At 47.3% G+C, this 20,885-nt stretch overlaps 1 protein-coding gene and 1 pseudogene across 1 annotated transcript; one reads left to right on the top strand and one right to left on the bottom strand.

The window, feature by feature from the left end:
• The window catches only part of LOC139581882 (glycine receptor subunit beta-like), an 85,336-nt pseudogene that overhangs the window by 39,906 nt on the left and 24,545 nt on the right, over window positions 1-20,885 (top strand).
• LOC139580251 (piggyBac transposable element-derived protein 4-like) lies at window positions 16,161-20,379 on the bottom strand. Its single transcript, XM_071408801.1, has 4 exons — window positions 20,369-20,379; window positions 19,371-19,523; window positions 17,549-18,573; window positions 16,161-17,221 (listed from the first exon to the last, which is right to left on the bottom strand). Exons 1-4 carry the CDS (start codon window positions 20,377-20,379, stop codon window positions 16,194-16,196), a joined length of 2,217 nt encoding a protein of 738 aa, XP_071264902.1. The 3' UTR covers window positions 16,161-16,193.

The following is a 20,885-nucleotide window of genomic DNA, read 5'->3' as shown; positions in this document are numbered from 1 at the left end:
GACGTTGGGAGACGCTGTCACAACCGGGCCAATAGGGGCAACCCCCCCCCCCCCCCCCCCCCAATCCCGTACCTTAACCTAACCCAGTCGCAATTATGCCTAAACTTAACCGTAGAGTTCTTTCTGCTGTGCCTAAATTTAACACATGTCGTCAGAGCGTCAGTTTACCTGTAAAAAATAGTTTGTCTAAGGACGTCAGTACCTATCCCCTCATGTACTTCTTTGTGTCTGATCCAGAATTCCCCCTAATCATTATCTTCAAGTGACATATAACCTTGATTCTCTCTCTCTATCGCTCTCAAAGTTGTGCCATGACCAAATTGTGCTTTAGCTGGTATGCCCTGCATATTTCCTGAGCTTTTAGTCACTTTGCTTTGGCATCGTCTCTCCTGCCTTCGGAAAGTATTCAGACCCCTTGACTTTTTCCACTTTGTTACATTACAGCCTTATTCTAAAATGTATGGGTTTTTTTCTCTCATCAATCTACACAAAATAACCCATAATGACAAAGCAAAAACATATTTGCAGAAATACCTTATTCACATAAGTATTCAGATTCGAAATTGTGCTCAGGTGCATCCGGTTTTCGTTGATCATACTTGAGATGTTTCTAGTACTTGATTGGAGTCCACCTGTGCTAAATTCAATTGATTGGACATGATTTGGAAAGGTAAAAATCTCTATATAAGGTCCCACAGTTGACAGTGCATGTCAGAGCAAAAACCTATGCCCTCCCAGGCTTGTGTAATTTCCCTTCTCACTGAGAGAGGACTGAGGAGATGATCATTGCTGCTCTCCTAATATACTGTAACTAATATAAATTGAATGTTTGGGAAAACATTACAAGTGACCTCATAAAGCCCTGTTGTAAGAGTTCACCGCTGTCACTCCATTCTTACTGATCCATTCTTAGTGAGAGTAAGAGCCTTAAGAGCCTTAGTAAGAGCCTTTCTTTTCATAAAGAGTTAAATCCAAGTGTAAAGGCAGTGGCACAAGCACCCACATAGAATGCTTATAAGGTGTGTATAAGGTCAATAGGAATTCTGTTCAACCAACACAACCTCCTCCAATAGTCCTTTAATTGCACTATTGGATTTCTGACCTTGGAGGCATATTAATTGGATTTGCTTGTTACATACGTTGAGGATAAAAAACATTAAGAACACCTGCTCTTTCCATGACATAGACTGACCAGGTGAGAGCTATGATACCTTATTGATAAATTAATTAAATCCACTTCAAATCAGTGTAGATGAAGGAGAGGAGACAGGTTAAAGACAGATTTCTAAGCCTTGAGACATGGATTGTGTATGTGTTCCATTCAGAGGGTGAATGGGCAAGACAGAATATTTCGGTGCCTTTATTAAATGGGGTATGGTAGTAGGTGCCAGGCGCACTGGTTTGTGTCAAGAACTGCAACACTGCTGGGCTTTTCACACTCAACAGTTTCCCATGTGTGTCAAGAATGGTCCACAACCCAAAGGACATCCAGCCAACTTGACACCACTGTGTGAAGCATTGGAGTCAACATGGGCCAGCATCCCTGTGGAAGGCTTTCGTTGTGGAGTCAACCCATGCATCACTATTGTCTGCCAACAACACAGTGTCAGTGTTTCAAATCAAATCAAATTTTATTTGTCACATACACATGGTTAGCAGATGTTAATGCGAGTGTAGCGAAATGCTTTATAAACATAAAGTGGCATAGTTTAAAGTGGCTAGTGATACATGTATTACATAAAGATGGCAAGATGCAGTAGATGATATAGAGTACAGTATATACATATACATATGAGATGAGTAATGTAGGGTATGTAAACATTATATTAAGTGGCATTGTTTAAAGTGGCTAGTGATACATTTTTACATCATTTCCATCAATTCCCATTATTAAAGTGGCTGGAGTTGAGTCAGTATGTTGGCAGCGGCCACTAAATGTTAGTGGTGGATGTTTAACAGTCTGATGGCCTTGAGATAGAAGCTGTTTTTCAGTCTCTCGGTCCCTGCTTTGATGCACCTGTACTGACCTCACCTTCTGGATGATAGCGGGGTGAACAGGCAGTGGCTCGGGTGGTTGTTGTCCTTGATGATCTTTATGGCCTTCCTGTGACATCGGGTGGTGTAGGTGTCCTGGAGGGCAGGTAGTTTGCCCTCGGTGATGCGTTGTGCAGACCTCACTACCCTCTGGAGAGCCTTACGGTTGTGGGCGGAGCAGTTGCCGTACCAGGCGGTGATACAGCTCGACAGGATGCTCTCGATTGTGCATCTGTAGAAGTTTGTGAGTGCTTTTGGTGACAAGCCGAATTTCTTCAGCCTCCTGAGGTTGAAGAGGCGCTGCTGCGCCTTCTTGACAACGCTGTCTGTGTGGGTGATGTGTACACCGAGGAACTTAAAACTTTCCACCTTCTCCACTACTGTCCCGTCGATGTGGATAGGGGGGTGCTCCCTCTGCTGTTTCCTGAAGTCCACAATCATCTCCTTTGTTTTGTTGACGTTGAGTGTGAGGTTATTTTCCTGACACCACACTCCGAGGGCCCTCACCTCCTCCCTGTAGGTCGTCTCGTCGTTGTTGGTAATCAAGCCTACCACTGTAGTGTCGTCCGCAAACTGGATGATTGAGTTGGAGGCGTGCATGGCCATGCAGTCGTGGGTTAACAGGGAGTACAGGAGAGGGCTCAGAACGCACCCTTGTGGGGCCCCAGTGTTGAGGATCAGCGGGGTGGAGATGTTGTTACCTACTCTCACCACCTGGGGGCGGCCCGTCAGGAAGTCCAGGACCCAGTTGCACAGGGCGGGGTCGAGACCCAGGGTCTCGAGCTTGATGATGAGTTTGGAGGGTACTATGGTGTTAAATGCTGAGCTGTAGTCGATGAACAGCATTCTCACATAGGTATTCCTCTTGTCCAGATGGGTTAGGGCAGTGTGCAGTGTGGTTGCGATTGCGTCGTCTGTGGACCTATTGGGTCGGTAAGCATATTGGAGTGGGTCTAGGGTGTCATGTAGGGTGGAGGTGATATGGTCCTTGACTAGTCCTTCAAAGCACTTCATGATGACGGAAGTGATGCTACGGGGCGGTAGTCGTTTAGCTCAGTTACCTTAGCTTTCTTGGGAACAGGAACAATGGTGGCCCTCTTGAAGCATGTGGGAACAGCAGACTGGGATAAGGATTGATTGAATGTAACGGTGTTCCTCCTCCCCTTCATACGAAGAGGAGGAGTAGTGATTCGACCAAAATGCAGCGGGTTTTGAATACATAATGATTTATTAAATCAATCGACGAGACACGAAAACAAACACTGGGAAGGATTACAAACTAACAAAAAACGAATGTAGACTGACCTACACCATGAGTACTTACATAAAACACGAAGCACGTAGGAACAGGTACAGACTATAACAAACGAACGAACAAACGCTACAGTCCCGTGTGGTACGCAGACACAGACACGGAAGACAATCACCCACAAACAAACAGTGAGAACAACCTACCTTAATATGACTCTCAATTAGAGGAAAATGCAAAACACCTGCCTCTAATTAAGAGCCATACCAGGCAACCCAAAACCAACATAGAAACAGCAAACATAGACTGCCCACCCAAAACTCACGCCCTGACCATCACACACATACAAAACAACAGAAAACAGGTCAGGAACGTGACATTGAATATGTCCTTAAACACACCAGCCAGCTGGTCTGCGCATGCTCTGAGGACGCGGCTGGGAATGCCGTTTGGGCCTGCAGCCTTGCGAGGGTTAACATGTTTAAATGTTTTACTCACCTCGGCTGCAGTGAAGGAGAGCCCGCAGGTTTTGGTAGCGGGCCGTGTCAGTGGCACTGTATTGTCCTCAAAGCGAGCAAAAAAGTTATTTAGCCTGTCTGGGAGCAAGACATCCTGGTCCGCGACGGGGCTGGTTTTCTTTTTGTAATCCGTGATTGACTGTAGACCCTGCCACATACCTCTTGTGTCTGAGCTGTTGAATTGCGACTCTACTTTGTCTCTATATTGGCACTTAGCTTGTTTGATTGCCTTGCGGAGGGAATAGCTACACTGTTTTTTATTCGGTCATGTTTCCGGTCACCTTGCCCTGGTTAAAAGCAGTGGTTCGCGCTTTCAGTTTCACGCGAATGCTGCCATCAATCCACGGTTTCTGGTTTGGGAATGTTTTAATCGTTGCTGTGGGTACGACATCGTCAATGCACTTTCTAATGAACTCGCTCACCGAATCAGCGTATTCGTCAATGTTGTTGTTGGACGCAATGCGGAACATATCCCAATCCACATGATCGAAGCAGTCTTGAAGCGTGGAGTCAGATTGGTCGGACCAGCGTTGAACAGACCTGAGCGCGGGAGCTTGCTGTTTTAGTTTCTGTTTGTAGGCTGGAAGCAACAAAATGGAGTCGTGGTCAGCTTTTCCGAAAGGAGGGCGGGGGAGGGCCTTATGTGCGTCGCGGAAGTTAGTATAACAATGATCCAAGGTTTTACCAGCCCTGTTAGCACAATCGATATGCTGATAGAATTTAGGGAGTTTTGTTTTCAGATTAGCCTTGTTAAAATCCCCAGCTACGATGAATACAGCCTCAGGGTGTGTGGTTTCCAGTTTACAAAGAGTCAGATAAAGTTCGTTCAGGGCCATCGATGTGTCTGCTTGGGGGGGAATGTATACGGCTGTGATTATAATCGAAGAGAATTCCCTCGGTAGATAATGCGGTCGACATTTGATTGTGAGGAATTCTAAATCAGGTGAACAGAATGACTTGAGTTCCTGTATGTTGTTAGTATCACACCACGTCTCGTTAATCATAAGGCATACACCCCCGCCCCTCTTCTTACCAGAAAGATGTTTGTTTCTGTCGGCGCGATGCGTGAAGAAACCAGCTGGCTGCACCGACTCCGTTAGCGTCTCTCGAGTGAGCCATGTTTCCGTGAAGCAAAGAACGTTACAGTCTCTGATGTCTCTCTGGAATGTTACCCTTGCTCGGATTTCATCAACCTTGTTGTCAAGAGACTGGACATTGGCGAGTAGTATGCTAGGGAGTGGAGCGCGATGTGCCCGTCTCCGAAGCCTGACCAGAAGACCGCTTCGTTTGCCCCTTTTACGGCGTCGTTGTTTAGGGTTGCCGGCTGGGATCAGATCCATTGTACTGGGTGGAAGGCAAAACACAGGATCCGCTTCGGGAGAGTCATATTCCTGGTTGTAATGATGGTGAGTTGACGTTGCTCTTATATTCAGTAGTTCCTCCCGACTGTATGTAATGAAACCTAAGATTACCTTGGGTACCAATGTAAGAAATAACACATAAAAAAACAAAATACTGCATAGTTTCCTAGGAACGCGAAGCGAGGCGGCCATCTCTGTCGGCGCCTGAAGTACTATATTTTATATTTTTATGTTTGTGTTTGTGTGTGTGCAGGACTGCATTCTAGCCTCTTAAGCCCATCAGGAAATTGGGAGTGGAGGTTCTCTACCATCTTTGGTGTGTGTGTATACTGTACTTCCCCATTATTATAGCCACGCCAACAGAGATTCAAAGCTGACCTTTTAGGTGGAGCCACTCCTTTCTATCACACACGGTCTGATATCAAAGAAAAGCAAACTACAGTATGTGGTTTATGATCCGTGCCTTTGTATGTCTAGCCAAGAGGTATTACTGGTTTACATTTTAAGGTAAGACCCAGATGCAGACTGTGTCGAAGTAACAACGTTTATTACAACAGGGGCAGGCAAACGACAGGTCAAGGCAGGCAGGGGTCAGCAATCCAGAGAGGGTAAAGGTACAGGACAGCAGGCAGGCTCAGGGTCAGGTCAGGCATAGTTTGGTGATCCGGGGGAGAGGGGTGGGCCAGGAAACAGGAGACAAAGGGCTGTGAGACATGGGTTTAACTCTGGACACATGAAAGGTAGGATGTATACGAAGGGTACGGGGCAACAGAGGACGAACAGCAAAGGCACTAATGATCTTGGAGTCGGGGAGAAAGGTCTCGGATTCTGGGGGTGTAGCCGCGGGGCTATAGCGGCGTGCCAGCGCATCTGCCTTGACCTTCTTGGATACCGGTCGGTGCTGCGGAAGTGAAGTGGCCCGGGCCTTGCTGAACCCCTCCTGGAGGTCCTGGTACTCCGCGGGGCTGGTGGAGAGGTCCGGGGCAATTTCCAAGTCCCCAGGAAGATGTCCCAGGGCAGGCAGAGCTGACTTCAGGCCATGAGTGTGGCAGGACAGGCTCCAGCCCACGATAGCACCAGTAGCCCAGTCAATGGAGAGATTGTGTCGCTGGAGCGAAGAGAATCCCAATACCACGGTAACCTGCGGAGACTACACTAGCAGGAATTGGATTGTCTTGCTGTGGTTCCCTGACACTCGTAGGTTGATGGGGGTGGTATGGTGGGTGACCCGGCCTATAGAGCACCCGTCCAGCGCTCTAACATCCATGGGAATGGAGAGGGGTTGAGTGGGGATGCCCAGCTCGGACGCCAGGGTAATGTCTATAAGACACATCGGCCCCCGAGTCGATGAGTACCTCTGGAGAGACTTGGACTGGTCGCCCCACAGCAGGATGGCATGGAGAGGGGGAGTAAGGGGACAAGATTTTTTTTAAATTTTTTGACCCACCAGAGTACTCACTCCAACGAATGAGCTAGGTCTCTTGAAGGGACAGGTAGACACATAATGACCGGCAGTACCTCCAATACAGACAACTCTGGGTGTCAAGTCTGCGTACGTGTTCGACTGGAGACAGCTCAGCCATGCCGAGCTGCATCGGCTCGAGAAGAGGTGAATTGGCAGTCTCTTGGAGGAACTAGGGTAATCGGGGACGTAGACGCCGGGGACTTCCCGATTTCATCAGATGCAAGGTGGGATACTTGAGTGAGCGATTAGGACCACAATCAGACCTCTTCTCCCTCCTACGTTCCCGTAGCCGACCATCGATCCCGATGGTTAAAACGATGAGTGAGTCTAGATCAGCCGGTAGTTTTTGGACTGCAAGCTACCTCCGATAATCCATGCAGAAATGTGTCGAACAGCGCTTCTGGGTTCCAGGCACCCTCCGCTGCTACCGTGCGGAAGTCCATCGCATAGTCTGCCACACTGAGGGTGTCCTGCCGAAGCTGGAGTAACTTCCGGACAGCCTCTCTCCTGGACAACGTAGCCTCGAAAACCTTTTTCACTTCTGCCACGAATCTCTCCAGACTGAAGCTTACGGGCCAACTGTTGTTCCAAAATGTCCGGCACCCAGGCGAGGGCCCTCCCGGACATCAGCGTGATGAGGTACGCTATCTTAGAGCAGTCTGAGGGGAAGGAGGGCTGCAGCTCCATGACGAGGGAACACTAAGCGAGAAATGCCCGACAGGTGCCCGACTCTCCATTGAAGCACTCCGGGGGTGGTAAGCGGGGTTCCCGGGAAACCGTGGTGACGGCTCTGTTACCAGCTGGGTTACTGAGGGGCTGGGAGGTTAACGTCGTGGTTGGCTGCCTAGTAGACAACCCACAGAATTGCTCCCTCAATGTGTCCAATACTTAGTCGTGACATTCAGCCACGGCCTGGAACCTTTCCATCAGACCACGAAGCAACGCCTTGTGGCCAATGATGGCTTCTTGGGAGGCGAGGGAGTTGTGGATCTGGTCTGAGTCTGCTGGGTCAGTCATGGCCAGTTTGTACTATCACATTTTAAGGTAAGACCCAGATGCAGCCTGTGTCGAAGTAAAAGTGTTTTATAACAGGGGCATGCAAATGACAGGCCAAGATAGGCAGAGGTCAATAATCCAGAGAGGGTGTAAAGGTACAGGACAGCAGGCAGGCTCAGGTCAGGCAGAGGTCGGTGATCCAGAGTAGTGGGGCAAAGGTACAGGACGACAGACAGGCTCAGGGCAGGCAGAACGGTCAGAACCGAGAAACTAGAAAACAGGGACACAAAACGCTGGTAGGTTCTACGAACAAAACGAACTGGCAACAGACAAACAGAGAACACAGGGGATAATGGGGAAGATGGGCGACACCTCAAGGGGGTGGAGACAATCACAAAGACAGGTGAAAGTCTACCTGTGGTTTTCCCCTTGCTCCTGTCTTTTTCTAGTTTTCCCGGTTTTGACCATTCTGCCGGCCCTGAGACTGCCTGCCGTTCTGTTCCTTGTCACACCACCCTGGATGATTGACCTCTGCCTGCCCTGACCCCGAGACTGCCTGCCGTTCTGTACCTTATGGACTCTGATCTGGATTACTGACCTCTGTCTGCCCTTGACCTGTCATTTTGCCTGTCCCCTGTTCTACTAATAAAGTGTTGTTACTTCGACACTGTCTGCATCTGGGTCTTCTCCTGAAACATGATACTTCCCAAAACAAAAATAACTGTCCAGATAATTCTACAATGTTTTTCTTTGTCTAATTAATTTAATTAAACTGCCATGTGTGTAGATAACCCTGTAGTGGGCCAACAATACAGTCCTCAATTGCTAATTGTCATTAAATCTGGAGAGAAACGTAATGGGGATGTATTACCATCTACTTTCTTTTGCTTTAATGAGCTACAAATGTGCATGCTGAGAATGTTGTGGTAATGCTAGATAAAACTTAAATCTAACATTTTCTAAATGTTATTGAAATTTTCTGAGGACCTGCAAGACAGGGTTAAATGTATATTGTGTGAACATGAATGGAATATTATGTAAAATCAAAATAAAATATGCATGAACGTCATAAAAACGTACATTTATGGGAATGTTCTGTGCAACCTATGTGAATATCACAAGAATACTCTTGCAACATCCCAGATAACTTGAAATGTTCTGGGAACCTTTAAAACACTTAGACCAGGTGTTTTGTCAACAATCTTACATTATAGGATTGTCCTCTACAACCTAACTTAAACATTGTATGAATGTCATCACAATTGAGCATATTTTGTGTATTGGGAACCTATTTCTTGTAATGTACCCATACTGTTCCCACAACCCTAATTAAATGTTCTGGGAACCTTTAAAGAACTCAGGAAGGCCCTTCTGTCATCACTCTTGCAACATCAAAGGAATGTTTGTGCACCCTGAAACAAACATTATCTGAATGTCAGCACAACTGAACAGTTTTAGTGTTTTGGGAACATACTGTATCTGGTGTCATATTCCCACAATGTTACCAAAACCTAAATAAACATTCTGCAAACCTTTGAAAGAACAGACAAACTGTGTTCTGTAAACATTCTTGTAACATCAGGTGAATGTTCTTTGCACTCTAAAATAAACATTGTAGAATAATTTTCACAACTGAACTTTTTGTGTTTTGGGAGTATATCTTTTGTGATGTCCAGACTGTTCGCACAACCTAATGAAACATTCTGGGAACCTTGAAAGAACCGATTAATTGTGTTCTAGGAACATCAGATGGATATTTTATACAAACATTCTGTAATCATCAGCATGACTGAACAGTTTTATGGTATGGGAACATTTGCCACGACATAACACATGTTCTAGGAACTTTCACAGAATCAATTTTGGTTTGCTGGGAGGGCTTCAGTTCATTTTTTATTCAATGATTCTGGGGATGATTGGACAGGTTCCCCACTTTAGTCCCTGTAATATTGGTGGGATTGACTGGGATTGACAGGCCATGCCATTTGCATATACAAAATCATTCACATTAGCTGAATTATGATTAATGATTTATATCGGAGTGCATGGTTCTAATGTTATAATCAATTAAATTACTTTGGAGTACAAAGCTACTTCTGTGTTTGAGAAAATGTTCAATTTTCAACGGTGTGCCATTCCAAAAATTTGTCAGTAGGGTTTAGCAAATCTTATGTGGTATTATATCTGGCAAGCAGGCCATATTCTGCTCTCAGTAAGTAAGGACTTTGTGTGGACACGTTCTGTGAATTAATGAAAATAAAGCCCTTGACAGAGGTAGAGGTATACCACTTCGCTGGTTTGAGAGGCCTTCATTTAGCCCTGAGGATTTGGTTTTCAAAAGGTGATTCACAGCTGTTCAGTTGAAATTCTAAGGTAGGTGTGTGTATGCGTGTGTGTTTGTGTGCACGCGCATGTGCATGAAACATGTGTGTGCCTGTCTAGTTATTCGGAGTAACAACAGCGAGAAATATGATAGGGAGTTTGACAGGGACAAGCACTTACCATGTGGCAAATAGTGCTGACAAAGAGGATGAAGACTTGAATGATGATTGAGGTGGCAAAGGCACCAGCAGAAGAGGATCATATTCCTATATGCTGTAGATGCAAACTAAGGCTGAAGACGTTGAGAGGGAAATGGATCAGTGGTGATGACCTACCAAGACACTATTTAGATCTCAACCAGACAAATCGTTTTGGTAGTTTTCTCAATGACAAATGGGACTTATTTAGAGAAAGATGCATAGTGTAGTAAAAAGTGGATTCTTGACGCCTTAGAGAGAGGGCTGTTGACTGATAGGTCTAGCTAAGGCTGTTGGTACGCAGGTTTTTCTAAGAACGCTAACATGCACATAATTGACGTTTTCCTAGTTGCTGAGTTCTCCCTTTCGTTATTGATCACTTGCTTTTTTCTCTCGTTATCTCTTCTTTGTCTCACACTCCATCACAAGCCCCCCCCCCCCCCCCCCCCCCCCCACCACCACACTCTTAGGCTGGGATTCAGTCCAATCAAGGGTTATAGGCATTTCCATTTTTAAAGGCATTTTTCGATTGAGTCGACATATGAAGAGTTTACCGTGCCGTACATGCCTAGCATATTGGCAGTTTTTACTTCTTGTATCAGAATACAGGGGGAACACATTACAAACAGTTATGAAAATCGAATCCCACTTTCCTTATATTTGATTGGATTCTGTAACTATATGACATACACGACTCTTCTTTGCGATTATAAATTGCCCATGATTAATGGTCTGCAATACCAGATCCATTGTCAGCCATTGGTCATGACTGAGATGCAGCTTCAGGGGCCACCAACAGGGGGATCTAGCCTCAAAGCAAAACACCAATATATCACCGCTGGAGGACATTAGCAACCGCGACATACTGTAAGATTCAAAGGGGTCACAGTTTTGGTTTTATGTGTAGATCAACATCTGACTTTGAAGGTGCTCTAATGAACAATTTAGTGATTCTTTCTTTGTAGTTTCAAATGGTGCTATGTTTTTTTCATTCATGCAATTTTGTTATTTTACTACAGCATTGACATGTATGTCTATATGCAGAAGGCATTATAACATAGAGCATCTTTAACTATGCTGGCATGACATGGTACAGTAACCATGCCCGTAATCACAGACTATCAGCGATACAATTTGGTGTCAAAGCCTTTAATAAATTATGTAGGGGCCTTTTAAACTCTTCAACGAGATTACATATGTCATTTTTTAAATGACTGGGATACCTGACCACCTACCTATAAAATAGACACGTAGACAAAAATGGACAAAAAAAAAATCTCTCACCAGTTTATGGTAATGGCTCAGCGGAGCATTCGAAAGCTGAGGCTGGTAAAACATTTTTCACCATACAAATGAAGTCATCAGAATAGCATAAACCGAACCTCAAGGTAGGGGGGTCATGCACCCCAAAAAGCTGACGAGGCACAAATTACATGAGGATGGCTGTGGGATGGAAACAACTTTTTCCTGCAATCTAGAGCCATTGAGTCTCTGTAAAAAAAACTATTATGGTTATTGTTCTGCATACCTAAGCATACAGTACCTCTTGAACTGTCTGTATTCTCCTGACTAGTGGTTCTTTTTTAAAAGAAACAATATATGCCCCTCTGCATCTCTGCTAAGATCTGGGTAAAAGATTGAAATGAATGTGAGCCTTATTCAGTACATTTAGTTATTGCTTGCTTTTCTAGTCTACCAACCTTGCCAGCAGGCATGCCAGCTAAGATAGTTAGACAACCTAGCTACTCTAACTTGATTGATAGCCTGAAATAGCTTCTTGGTAGCTAGTTACTGTATGAGGTTGGGAGATTGGGAACCTACTGTATCTGAGCTAGCTAAAGTCATCTTCATAAAATTGCTAGGTGGCTTGTACTGTTACACAGAAGAACACAGATGTTATGTATTATTTTGTATTATTATAATAAAAAATAAAAAAATCTAAACAGGACAAATCTGAGGAGGCACGTGCCCCTGTGCCCCCTATGGGCATGACGCCCTTGCCTCGAGGTATGATGATGTACTACGCTTGAACACTGTGTAGCAATGTCCATTCATAAAGTTTCCACTTGAATTCACCTCTAACAAAATAATATCTCACATTCACCGTGACGAACACATAACGTAATATGGGTGATGGGGAATTTGTTAGTTTGGCGGTGTGCGTCCTAAAAAGGCAACTCGACTGTAATGGGATTTAGCTCCGCTAACGACAGTGAATTTTCTGTTGCATACATTTCCATCCCTCCTGTCTGGCATTTCTTTGTACGCTTGCAGTGACCAAAAAGTCTCTCTTGTTTCTAATTTCCTCTGTTTATGATTTTTTTTTGTATCAAACCCTCTGTGTTTCACGAGACCACCATGGAAGCAGCAATCGAATGTGGACAGGGAGACAAAATACCAAGATTTCACAGACAAAACCTCCAGGGGTGAAAGAGTGTGTGCCTGTGTGTGCCTGCCTGTGTGATAGAGAAAGAGGGGAGGGGGGGGTGTGTGAGTGTGTGCATGCTTGCATGCGTGTGCTCATGCATGGGTGTGTGTGCACGAGAGAGAGAGAAAAGAGAGAGATAGGTTGTATGTGTTCGTGTGTGCATGCTTGAGTGTGTGCATATGCATGTGCACGAGAGACATAGAGAGAGGTTGCATGTCTGCTTGTGTGCATGCTTGATTCTGTGTGTGTGTGTGTGTGTGTGCAGAGAGAGAGAGTGAGAGAGAGAGAGAGAGAGAGAGAGAGCGAGAGAGAGAGAGAGAGAAAGAAAGATTCCACAATGTGAAGTGTTGACATCTGCTGCAGGCTTTTGCAGGGGTGGAATGTGATACTCTCCTTTACACAAAGGGACTTGGCCCTTGCAGCAGGCAAAAGAGGACCTCTATGTGCCACTCTTCCTGGGGGCAACACACCAACCGGTGTATCACAGTCATGCAATCTCTCATCCGCCATTATTTTGGATTAAAAACATTCAAACCTTTCAGGTGGAGCCATCTTTAAGATTTCCTTTCGCCTTCCTTTGAGGCGGTAATATCTCAGAAATGTGAGACAAGGCTAAATTGCTCTGCCATTGCATCATGTGTCTTGGTGAATAGGTTCAATGTGTCTGCAACTTCCTTTGATTGTTTTGTCTACTGGTAGACTTACACAGGGACACACACACACACACACACTTTCCACTGACAATGAGATGAGAGTAACCACATAAAAAGCACATGATGAGGTACAGCTTTGAATTGCAGAGCAGAAATTGGGAACATAAGGGGGAATGGTAACAGTGGTGTCTACAGCTTTGATATGGCAAATTGAGCGTTCTTAAACATTTCCCCAAATAGGCATTTGGCATTGTTTTACCTTCCCCATTATGAAAAGTTCTGGGCAATGATGGCGAGATTAAGGAATGAGTCCAGGTTGTGTTACAGTATTCACATTGCTGAAATGGGAAAGTTATTCTGTAGCCTACAGTGCCTCTGCCAATATTAAAATGATATTAAACCTTAATGGCATGATATCACAAGGAATTAGCATAAAAGCAAGTGGTACGACAACAAAGAGGGGAAAAGAGGACTCATTTATTTTGTACATTACTTTGCATTGTGGTCTATTGTGTTAACATAGCTTTTTTTTACATTGACTCTAATGTGACATTTGTGGATGCTGTATTTATGAAAATCTGGTTTATTTAATTTATGATGTGATCATAATATAGATTATTTATCTAATTTACAGTAGATAAGAATGAAATGAATTGTTAAATACAGGTACAATGCATTACACATTATGGACACACATGGTTTGTTATTGTAGACAATACTTTGTCAGGGAATTATGAAAAAAAATAACAGAAGGATCAGTTTAATGACTTCACAGATGTGGGGAGTGTAAGAAGTTATTCTAACACCATGCACCAGGAGAGCTGCAGCAACTAAATAGTTAACTTCCTGGGGAGTTTCCTTTGGTAAGAAGTTTACTTATGTATAGCACCTGTTGTGTCGTCAGTTGGCAGTCTGCGTCTCCAAAAATACAGTTACGGTAGTCCCAGTTTTAGCGACAGCTAATCGCTCCAGTCTCCAGCAACCTCACCAAACAACTGGAGTCATGTGTGCTCTGCAATATCATCCACTTTACAAATTGTATCAAATTGCGCTGCACACTCGTGGTATCTGCGATGAATGTGAAGTTTATTCTAATGCCTGCTAATCTTTGGACTGGAATTACAGACGGCAGAGATTTTGGAAACTGAACGTCGCGGGCAGGCTACAGTATCGCACGTCTCCTTGGGCAAAAAAGTTGTACATTTCAGCATTTACGCAATATTTCACTCAATATGTAACTAATGTTTCATTTGATGGAACTTCAAGCTGGATATGTACATTATTTCAAGCGCAGCAACGATTTTCTAACGTCCAAGCAAATTGTCCATAAAGGCAACAGGTGCGCATCCTAACCAATAAGACTAGCGCAAAACGGCCATTAGTTTCAACGTTTTCCTATTGTGGATATTACAGGATTTTTATGACGTACATTGTTTTTCTCAAAGGACTCAGTTTTTGAGTCTATGTGGATTTTACTCTGCGTTTATCCGCTGCAAATGTCTCCAAAACAGCATTGGTGTCGTCCAAACAACTGTTGTGCATGGTGATAGAAAACGTCCCGTGAACAGTGCATTGTAATCGCTTTCTGCCACTAATCCAAATGATCCTTCCATTATTAATCCTACTTGTATCGCTTCTCCAAAAACATGGCTCAGAAGCTGAATCAAGTCACATCAGCAAATTCCAACAACCAAGTTTAAAGGAACAAAACGGTAAGTTGCGTGTTTTGGAATGTGTGTAGAGTTGCATTGCTGCTCATAAACTAATGTGCTTTGTGAGAGGAGCAGGTTAAAGCTACATCTTGCTTGAGTTTAAACAGCAATAAATAAATTATTCAGTTCAAACACCATTATCCGGGATAGGAAGTGGAAATTACCTTTTTAAGTGTGCCCATGTGTGTTTAAAGGGGGAAAACCCTCTGAAGTGTCTTGTTCCCTGAGAGGTTTTCTCTATGATCATAAAAGGCTCCATTCATTCAGTGGTAGGCACTCCAGGTGATGTCATTTACTTACCCTTTGAACCCCACTGATTTAGACTGTCAAATAAAACAATTATATTTAGTAATTTCCCAGTTTTAAAGTAAAAAAAACATGGTCAAACATACATTAATTATTTATTCTTTCCAGCATGTGCAACTTGGAATCAAGCTGTGTGTGTGTGTGTGTGTGTGTGTGTGTGTGTGTGTGTGTGTGTGTGTGTGTGTGTGCGCGCGCGCGCCCGCAAGTGCATAAATAGCCTATGCGCTTGCACCTAGGTAGTGTTGCAGTTAATTGAGCATTATTTGATGAAGCATACACGACGCGACCTCGCAATGTACTCTGCCCATCCTTAATGTATTCTATGTAAACAGTTTGCAGGTTTTTGCTTTACACTGATACTGAATCACTTTCTCTAAAACTTTGTTTATTCTACACTTAGCAGCATCCTTACCAAGTCATTACAAACCCAAAGTCGTTTTCTAATGCAGAGCCCCCTCGTGCTGTGGCAGTTCATATGGCACTCTACTTTAAGCTTCAGTAGTCGTTGTCTTCTTCTACCGTCATCCCAAACAGCTCATTTGCATATTTCACATTCCTGCATGCGGCTCCGGCTCTTCTATCTGCATTTAACCAGAGATCTGTGTATAATGATGAGATGCTCATGTCTCCGCCCTAACAATAGGCAGGCGACAAGCATAGGTCTGCATATTAAGCCCATAGAAACCCATTGGGCCTATTTTGGTGAGAGTGAAACCTCTCGCTTCACCACTTCATTTCTGATTTAACTACTTGTTAGCGTATGGAGGTCAAGGGCGGGAAGTGTCGTCCTTCTGTTGGGCCCTGTGGGGCCCCTGATCAAAGCCTCGCCCCAGGATCCCCATCTAATCAATCTGGCCTTGGAGAAAAACAAGTGGGGTGTTGAACCATAAAACCTGCTCTTAACCCTCCCGTTGTCCTCCTATTATGCCTAGCACACAGTGTCCCCCCCGGGTCACCCTGTCCCGTCTTGGCTAAAGGCCCAGTGGGCACAAGTGTGACAGTATGGGTGTGAACAGCCTTTGCAGATGTATTTCTTACACCTGCAGCACGCTGTGTGTGTCTTGGCGTCCTTCTTGGGTGGGCAGACCTGACACCTCTTCCTCTTACTCGCCCCCAGCGGGGCGGCCGGGGCGGCGGCGGCGGCCGGGCCGGCGGCTCGCTCGCGGGCCTGCGGACGAGCCTCGGCGGATACACGCTCGCCCCGTATGACTTTGACAAGTGCGGACGCGGCTTCGGTGCGGGGGAGACGCTGCCTTCTTTGGATCAAGGGCTTCACGAGCGCCTTTCCGAGCTGCTCCAGGAACACCCTCCTCTTGTTCCGCTTCCCGGGCATCCAGTCGGGGTTGATCTCTCGCCATATGACAAAGGCGTTGTAGGAGGACACGTCGAGGATGTTGTGGAAGATGACCAGGGGCCAGCGGGCGGTCATCCGTCTGCAGCTGTAGGTCCCGACCACCTTGTCTAGGTTGTCCACGCCGCCCTTGTTGCAGTTGTAGTCTAGGATGAGGGCCGGCTTCCGGTCTCGGCGATCGCTGACGTCGGGCTCCGCGTGCCGCGTGCTCAGAAGCAGCACGTTCTTATTTCTCTTTGCCAGGTAGGACACTAGAGTGGCGGTGGGCGTGAAGGCGAACCTGGAGGACGAGACCTGTCTGCCCTTGGACTGGAGCAGCGCGGGAGGGAGCTCGGGCTTGTTCTTTCGCACCGTGCCCACCATGGTGAGGTTCCTCTCGAGGAGCCGCTGCCCGAGTTCGTAGGAGGTGAAGAAATTGTCACACGTGACGTTGTGACCGGCCGGCAGTCCCTCGGTCAGATCGAGGACGACGCGCGCGCCCTGGTTCTTCTCGGGGCATCCGCCGGCCGCCTTGCCGGTGTACACTTGCATCTTCCAAGCGTAGCTGGACTTGGCGTCGCAGGCCACCCACGACTTGATGCCGTATTTGGCCGGCTTGCTGGGAATGTACTGTCGGAAAGGACAGCGTCCTTGAGGGGAGGGAGAGGAGAGGGAGAGGAGAGGGAGAGGAGATTAGCAGGAGATTAGCAGCGTCATGAGTTACCGGCTCACCATCGGGGCGCACTGCGTTTACGTTACACGCAGCCGCCGCCGCCGCCCGTGCCACTGCCCATTGCTACTGCTGCCCATTGCTACTACTGCCGATTGCTACCGCTGCCCGTGCTACTACTGCCCGTGCTCTCTACGCTACGCGTACATACACAGATACATTGACTGCTACCGCTCTCTATGCACAGATACATAGACTGCCCGTGCTCTCTACGCTACGCGTACGTACACAGATGCATAGACGGTACCTCTGAACGGGACCAGTTGTTCGTCCACCGTCACTTCGGGCCCCGGGTTGTAGAGGGCCTGCAGCCGCTCCTCCCACAGGTCCCACACCTCTCTCACGGCCGCCAGTCTGTCGGTGGCGAGTCTCGCGGGTCTCGACTGGCGGTCGTCGAATCGCAGCAGCCTCGAGTACTTGTGAAACGCCTTGAGCGGCATGGTGGCGCGGAACACGGTCCTGCCGCTCTCGGCGTCCCACAGGCTGGCCGCGGCCTCGCCTCGGGACCTGTAGACGCCGGCTAGGATCAGCAGCCCTACGTAGGCGCGCAGGTCGGTGGAGTCCATGGGTCGCCAGCCGTCTCCGTATTTTCTCACCCCCTGCAGATTGGTCATGTCCACGATGATCCTTTCTATCGCCGGTGTGACAAACAGCCGGAAGGCGGACTCGATGTCGAGCGCTCGCGACGCGGCGTAGGCCGTGGGGCCCGGCGTCACGGCGGGGCAGGGCGGGCGGATGGCGCGGGGTCGGTCCGGGCCGCGATAGGCCGCGGAGGACCATTTGATTTTGCCGTTTTTCGACAGCAACGTCTCCCTTTCTCGCTCTGGCTCTCTGGCTCTGTCTGGCTCTCTGTCTCGCTCTCGGGCAGCGGCCGCGTCTCCCTCCGGCTCTTCCTCCGGCTCTTCCTCCGGCTCTTCCTCCGAAGAGGAGCACGACCGCGAGGCCGAGTCGTCTCCGTAGTCGTCCGCGTCGCGCTCGGGGTTGTATTCCTCACCGTCTTCATCTTCCGAAACGTCCTCCTCTTCGGAATCGCAGTAGTCTTCTTCGTCTTCTTGGTCGACGCTGGAGGATATCTGTTCCAGGACCTGAGCCGCGCTGAAACCGGGACTGCGAGGCGTCGTAGGCGGAGGCAACACGCTCGACGGGGTCGTATTCCTCGTCGCCGTCGTCCTCGTCGTCGTCCTCATCATCGTCCTCATCTTGTTCTTCTTGTTGTTGTTGTTGTTGTTCTTGTTCTTGTTGTTGTTGTTGTTCTTCTTCTTCTTCTTCTTCCTGACAATATTAGTAGGCTCTCTACGCCCTGCTTACTGTCGTAGGCGGAGGGCTCACGCTCGGCGGGGTCGTATTCCTCCTCGTCGTCCTCCTCGTCGTCGTCCTCTTCTTCTTCTTCTTCTTCTTCTTCCTGACAATATTAGTAGCCTCTCTACGCCCTGCTTACGGTGGCCACGTGAATGGGACGAGGCACGCGAATGGACGAGGCGCGTGGTCGGCCCTGCCTGCTCCTTCGGCCCTTCGGCCCTTCGGCCCCTTGGCCCCTTCGGTCCCATCCGGGACGCTCGGCTGGCCTACCCGCGTGATAGCACCGAGGTCGTGCACAGAGTTGATGGGGACAACTGGTCCCTGCCGGGGTCACTCCGACCCGGCCCAGACAGAGGGGAACAACTCCTAACACAGGCCCCGGGTCACTCCGACCCGGCTCAGACAGGGGTAGGAGGGGAGGGCTTACAACATACACCTTGCTAACGCCGCAGGGGTCACTCTGACCCCAGGCCCCCGGAACAGAGGGGAACAACTCATAACGCAGGGCTTACAACAGGGCTCGGGTCACTGTGACCCGGCCCAGACAGGGGTAGGAGGGTTACAACATACACCTTGCTAAACGCTGCCGGGGTCTCTCTAACCCACACAGACACTGGGAATCGACTCGTAACGCTGGCCGGTGGTCACTCTGTCCCGCCGAGGCAAGGGGAAGGTTGTCTAACAACAGCCATACCCGAAAGACACATTTTCCACAACCAAGGGAAAGTAGTTTGTAGGGGGGCGTTTTTAGATTCGATATCCAAACTCACACGGGGCCCAAGGGCCCGTTGGGGACAGAGGGCCGTATTCGACACAGGCCCTTGCCCGGAATGTTGAGCGTGTCAATTTTGGGGCAGGACCTTTTACTAGTATCCAGCAGGTGGTGGTGTTGGGTCACTGTGACCCGGCCTGCCAGGGTCTCTCTGACCCACACAGACACGGGGGAAGCGACTGGTAACGCTGCCGAGGGTCACTCTGACCCCTCTGACGTCACTATGACCCCGCCCACACAGGGGCAGGGGCAGGAGGGTTACAACATACACCTTGCTAACGCTGCCGGGGTCACTCTGACCCACACACAGACACGGGCAATCAACTCGGAACTGCCCGGGGTCGCTCTGACCCGCCGAGACAACGGGAGGGTTATAACCAGTCAAACTGATGATATATAGACATTTTGACAATTCTTTCCATTTTTTTTTTTACAAATTAGAATTTTCAGTTTTTAATAATTTTTTTATGCAATTGCATTTTGACACTGGTCCGTAAGTGTTTTTGCTCCGCGAAAGAAGCAGAGATGACAGAACCAACATCAACTAGATGGAAGCATTCATTCTATCATTTATTACATTATTCTGGTGAGCAAGGGTTTATTTAGTTTTCTACGGCAACATACTGTATATTGGCAGAAGAGAAGCTGTATGTATCTAGTTATAGACGAGTTGACTAAACACAAAGCCGACCAAAATGTTGGAAATTACAATCAGAAACCTCTTTATCTGTCAAATCATTCTGCTGTCTCTGACTGTAACCTACAGCGCATTTTCTCTTTTCAGGGAAGGGAAAGGGGATATCTCGTCAGTTGTATTAGCGGGATAAGGTTGGGTACGGGCCTCATTTTCACTTCATCACATAGTACATAGTCGGCTGGTTGTGGATGGGTTATTAGTAATTGCGGGCAGGTGTGGATGAGCAAACGGCTGACCCGCGCACCACTAACACACACACACACACACATTATTGCAAGCATGCATGCCCCCCCCCTCACATCCCCACCATTTCCACTCTACCAGCTGGTTACATCTACTCTACTAGCTGGGTGGTCTTCCCTCACCCACTCTCTTTTTCTTCTCTCACTGCTAGTTTGTATTTTCCCACAGTGCCCCAATCCACTCCGCTTCACCCAGCCCAAAAGATTAGCACATTAAAAATGCTTTCCCCCACTAATACAGTCCAATGTTCATCTCCCCAGTCAGTTCTCCCTCTACTTGCTCCCCATCTGTCAAGACTTAGCCTCTGCTGAGTCCCCCAACAACCGGATGTTCCGGTTTTGGGGGGAAATGTAATGAGAGCCTGTGACACGACTTCCACTTTTGGACGTTAACAAGGCGACACTCCATCTTAACCCCTCCTCCACATTTACTAGATTGGTTGAACAGTGCAGAAGAGAACCTCCTCCAACATTTGTCTTCTCGTCAAGACCAGTATGTTGGGGATCAAGTTTCAGGCGCTTGTTTTACGCCTGCTATGTTAGGTTAGTCTAGACTTGACATTAGTATTTTCCT

This window comes from Salvelinus alpinus, chromosome 7, assembly GCF_045679555.1.
Source record: "Salvelinus alpinus chromosome 7, SLU_Salpinus.1, whole genome shotgun sequence".
In the NCBI taxonomy this organism is placed as follows: domain Eukaryota; kingdom Metazoa; phylum Chordata; class Actinopteri; order Salmoniformes; family Salmonidae; genus Salvelinus; species Salvelinus alpinus.
The sequence above is the reverse complement of the archived record's forward strand: the minus strand, read 5'-3'. Positions and strand labels throughout refer to the sequence as shown.